The sequence below is a fragment of the Orycteropus afer genome, unplaced genomic scaffold (assembly GCF_000298275.1).
Source record: "Orycteropus afer afer isolate SDZICR_OR568_19922 unplaced genomic scaffold, OryAfe1.0 scaffold01481, whole genome shotgun sequence".
Classification (NCBI taxonomy): domain Eukaryota; kingdom Metazoa; phylum Chordata; class Mammalia; order Tubulidentata; family Orycteropodidae; genus Orycteropus; species Orycteropus afer.
This window is the reverse complement of record NW_006923068.1, coordinates 31,926-35,616: the sequence shown is the minus strand read 5'-3', so window position 1 is coordinate 35,616 and position 3,691 is coordinate 31,926. Positions and strand designations below refer to the sequence as shown.

The window sequence follows — 3,691 nt, the reverse complement described above, 5'->3', positions numbered from 1 at the left end:
TTTTGGTCAATGACATGAGACAAAGTATATGTGAACTGCTGTATGAAAAGTGAATTTACTCTGTAAATCTTCACCCAAATCCTAATAAAAAAGAGGAAAAAAAAAAAGAGGCCCTCACCCAGCCCCTACAACTGGCACTTGAACTCAGACTTCCAGCAGCCTAAACTATAAGAGAATAAAACCCTATTAAAGCCTACCATTCACTTGTGGTATTTCTGTTATAGCAACACTAGAGAACCAAAACAGTGGTTTTAAATATTAGTTAACAATGAGAATTACAGATATAATAATATTGATAATTAAATTATAATACTAATTTTTTACAAACTAAGCACCTTTACTTTCTAGAGTTTATTCATTCTGAGAATGTACTTTTAAGCTTAAAAATAGCTTTCTTCATCTCTTTGTTCCTCAAGGTGTACACAACAGGGTTCAGAAGGGGTGTCAGCACAGTGTAGAAAATGGCCACCACTCCATCCACAGCATCCTTGGAGCCTGGCCTTAAATAAATGAAAAGACCAGGACCAAAGAAACAGAGGACCACAGTGCAATGGGAAGCACAGGTTTGGAAAGCTCGGTGTCTCCCCTCTGAGGTGTGGATCTTTAGGATGGAGCAGACAATTAACACATAGGAAAGCACTATCAGGAGGAAACAGTTGGAGGCCACTACTCCAGTGTTGACAAAGATCACCATCTCATTGGCAGAGGTGTCTTCACAGGCCAGTTTGAGTATGGGTGGTGCATCACAGAAGTAGTGCTGGATCTGATTGGGCCCAGAGTAAGGCAAATGAAATGTTAATATCGTCTGGACAGCAGAGTGCAGAGAGCCACTGAGCCAAGTGCTAGTGGCCAGGAGGGAACATGTTGTCCTACTCATCATTCTGATGTACACAAGCAGGTAACTGATGGCCAAGTAGCGATCATAGGACATGACTGTGTAGAGAAAACACTCAGTGCTGCCCAGGAAGTGGAAGGAATAGAGCTGGACCACACAGCTGTGAAAGGAGATAGCGCTGCCCCCTGGAGAAACAAAGGTCATCAGCATTTTGGGCACAGCGACAGTGAAGAAACACATGTCAATGAAGGACAAGTTAGCCAGGAAGTAGTACATGGGGGTGTGGAGGTGGGAATCCACCCTGATCACTAGCAAGATGAGGAGATTCCCCACCACAGTGAGTAAATAAATCAGTAAGAAGATTCCAAAGAGGGTGGTGTACAGGGCTGGTGAATGAGGAATGCCCATGAGGATGAATGTTGTCAGAAGGCTTAAATTTGACATTTCTTTTCACTTTTGATCTCTTTCTCTACAAGAAATAATATAAAGATTACACATAATTTAGTTAAGAACCAAAAACCCATTTTGTACATGGCAACTAAGTCATCCATGGTGGAGAATTCTAACCTTAAACTGGATTTAATTATAACAAAAATTCTCTGATAAAGGTAGTGGAAAGATTACAGCAGTCTCTCTCTCTCTCTCTCTCTCTCTCTCTCTCTCTGTCATTCTCTCTCTCTCTCTCCTTCTCTCTCTGCCCCCTTACTCTTCTTCTTCCTCTTTCTCCTGTTCCTTTTCCTTCTCACTCCTTTCTTCCTTGTCTATCTCTCTTACTTTTCCTTTCTCTATCTATTTCTCAGCCAGGCACACACAAGCTCTCTCTCTCTCACACACACACACACACACACACGCACACACACACACAAATAGAAACATACACAGATATATGCAATAGAAAGCCATTGTATTAGTTCTACTGAAAAATTAAAATGTATTGTCTCCCTGTGTCTATACATCAGGTCAGCTGAGTCCTCAGCTTAAGGTCTTCCCAGGTTGAAATCAAGATGTCAGCTTGGTAAAGTAGAGGGTCAGTGAAAAAGAGAAAGACCCTCAACAAGATGGATTGACACAATGGCTGAAACAATAGGTTCAAACATAGTAAAAATTGTGAGAATGGCACAGGACCAGGCAATGTTTCATTCTTTTGAGTTGGAAGTGACGTGATAGCACCTAACAACAACAGCTTAGGCTGCAATCTCATCTGAGACTCTAAAACCTCTTCCAAGCTTATTTAGGCTGTCAGTAGAATTCAGTTCCTTGATATCGTGAGACTGAGGTCCCCACTTACTTTCCAGATTTCAAAAGGTGGGGTCATTGTCAGCTTCTACAGGTCACTGTCAGACTCTGGTCATATGGTCCTCTCCCAACACGGTAGCTTACTTCTTTAAAGGCCAGTCACAGAATCTCTTTTCAATCTGCTGTGAGAATGTTATGTAATGAAATATAATCAAGGAAATGATTATCCCATAATATTGACAAGTCCCATGCAAACTCAAGGGGAGGGGATTACGCAAGGAGCATATATAGGTGTGAAAATCTTGAGAGTCTTAGGAATTCTGCACACCAAACCCACAAATGTTCTATTTTATCTCCAGGATTCATGGAAAAAAGTAAAGAATATTGAATCTAATTGTTGGTTGTAATGAGCAACTAAAAAATCAGCACACATAAATCATCCTCTAGTTTCCTTATTGGAGCTCTGGTAGCATAGTGGCAAAAGCACTTGACTGCTAACCAGAAGGCTGGTGGTTCAAACCCACCAGCCACTCCTTGGAAGGAAGGTTGGGCAATCCTACTTCCGTAGTGATACTGCCTCGGAAACCCAAGGAGGGGTCGCTATGAGTCAGGGCCGACTCAACGGCACATAACAACAACATAACAGTTTCCTTATACATTAGACAGTAATAACATCACTTACTTCACTGAAGTGTTTTAAACATTAACATATATGAAGTACTTAAAACATAACTGAAAGTTATGAGTCAGGTACATCATAACATTTCAATAAATGATACTGAATCATACAGCAATGTGCCCTGGAAAAATATTACCTTTTTTTAAAATTATTATTATTATTTATCTTGGGAGAAGAGGGGTGGGGGAAGAGAGAGGAAGGTAATAGAAAAGAAGTTGTCTAGGAGCACTGGTGGCGTAGTTTCTCGGGCATTTGACTGCTAACCAGAAGGCTGGTGTTTCAAACCCACCAGCTACTCCTTGGAAGGAGGATTGGGCAGTCTATTTCCATAGAGTTACAGCCTCAAAAACCCAAAGAGGGGTGGCTATGAGTCCAGACTAACTGGAAAGCATTGAGTTTGCTTTTTGTTTTGGTTTTGTGCTCTATAGATTTCTTTCTAAACCAAGTCTTTAAGGAGGGTTTCATCCCTGGTATTGGTGCCTCTACTACCAACACCAACAACTATAAAGGAACTTCTTTCACTTTTCTCAAAGAAGGTAAGAATTTCAGCAAAATGTCATAGCAAAATTCCAGCAATCTTTCATCTGATCAAGAAAATATCAAGCCTCATACATCACTAGCCCTGAGCTTCTCTTACAGTAAACTCTCTTTTGAGGCTCTAAGACCACAAAGTTCTTATTCTTCCTGGTAACCACAATCTATTGGTTAGGTAATAGTTTTCTAACATATATCCTTCTATACTACCAAAACCAAACTCACTGCAGTTGGGTTCCGCACGTGGTGTCACTATGGAAGTAGATTGCCCAACTTTCCTTCTGAGGAGTGGCTGGTGGGTTTAAACCACCAGCCTTCTGGTTAGCAGTCAAATGCCTTAGGCACTGTGCCACCAGAGGTCCTTCCTTCTGTACTAGATATCTAAATACATCCTGATACTGTCTTGT

General features: G+C 41.0%; 1 protein-coding gene across 1 annotated transcript in view; it reads right to left on the bottom strand.

The window, feature by feature from the left end:
* Positions 1–1,279, bottom strand: part of LOC103213266 (olfactory receptor 10G9-like) — a 3,698-nt gene extending 2,419 nt beyond the window's left edge. The window contains exon 1 of the mRNA XM_007959104.1: positions 373–1,279. Within this exon, the coding sequence (XP_007957295.1) occupies positions 373–1,279 (907 nt within the window). The remainder of the gene's footprint in view (positions 1–372) is intronic.
* Positions 1,280–3,691: the final 2,412 nt, after the last annotated feature.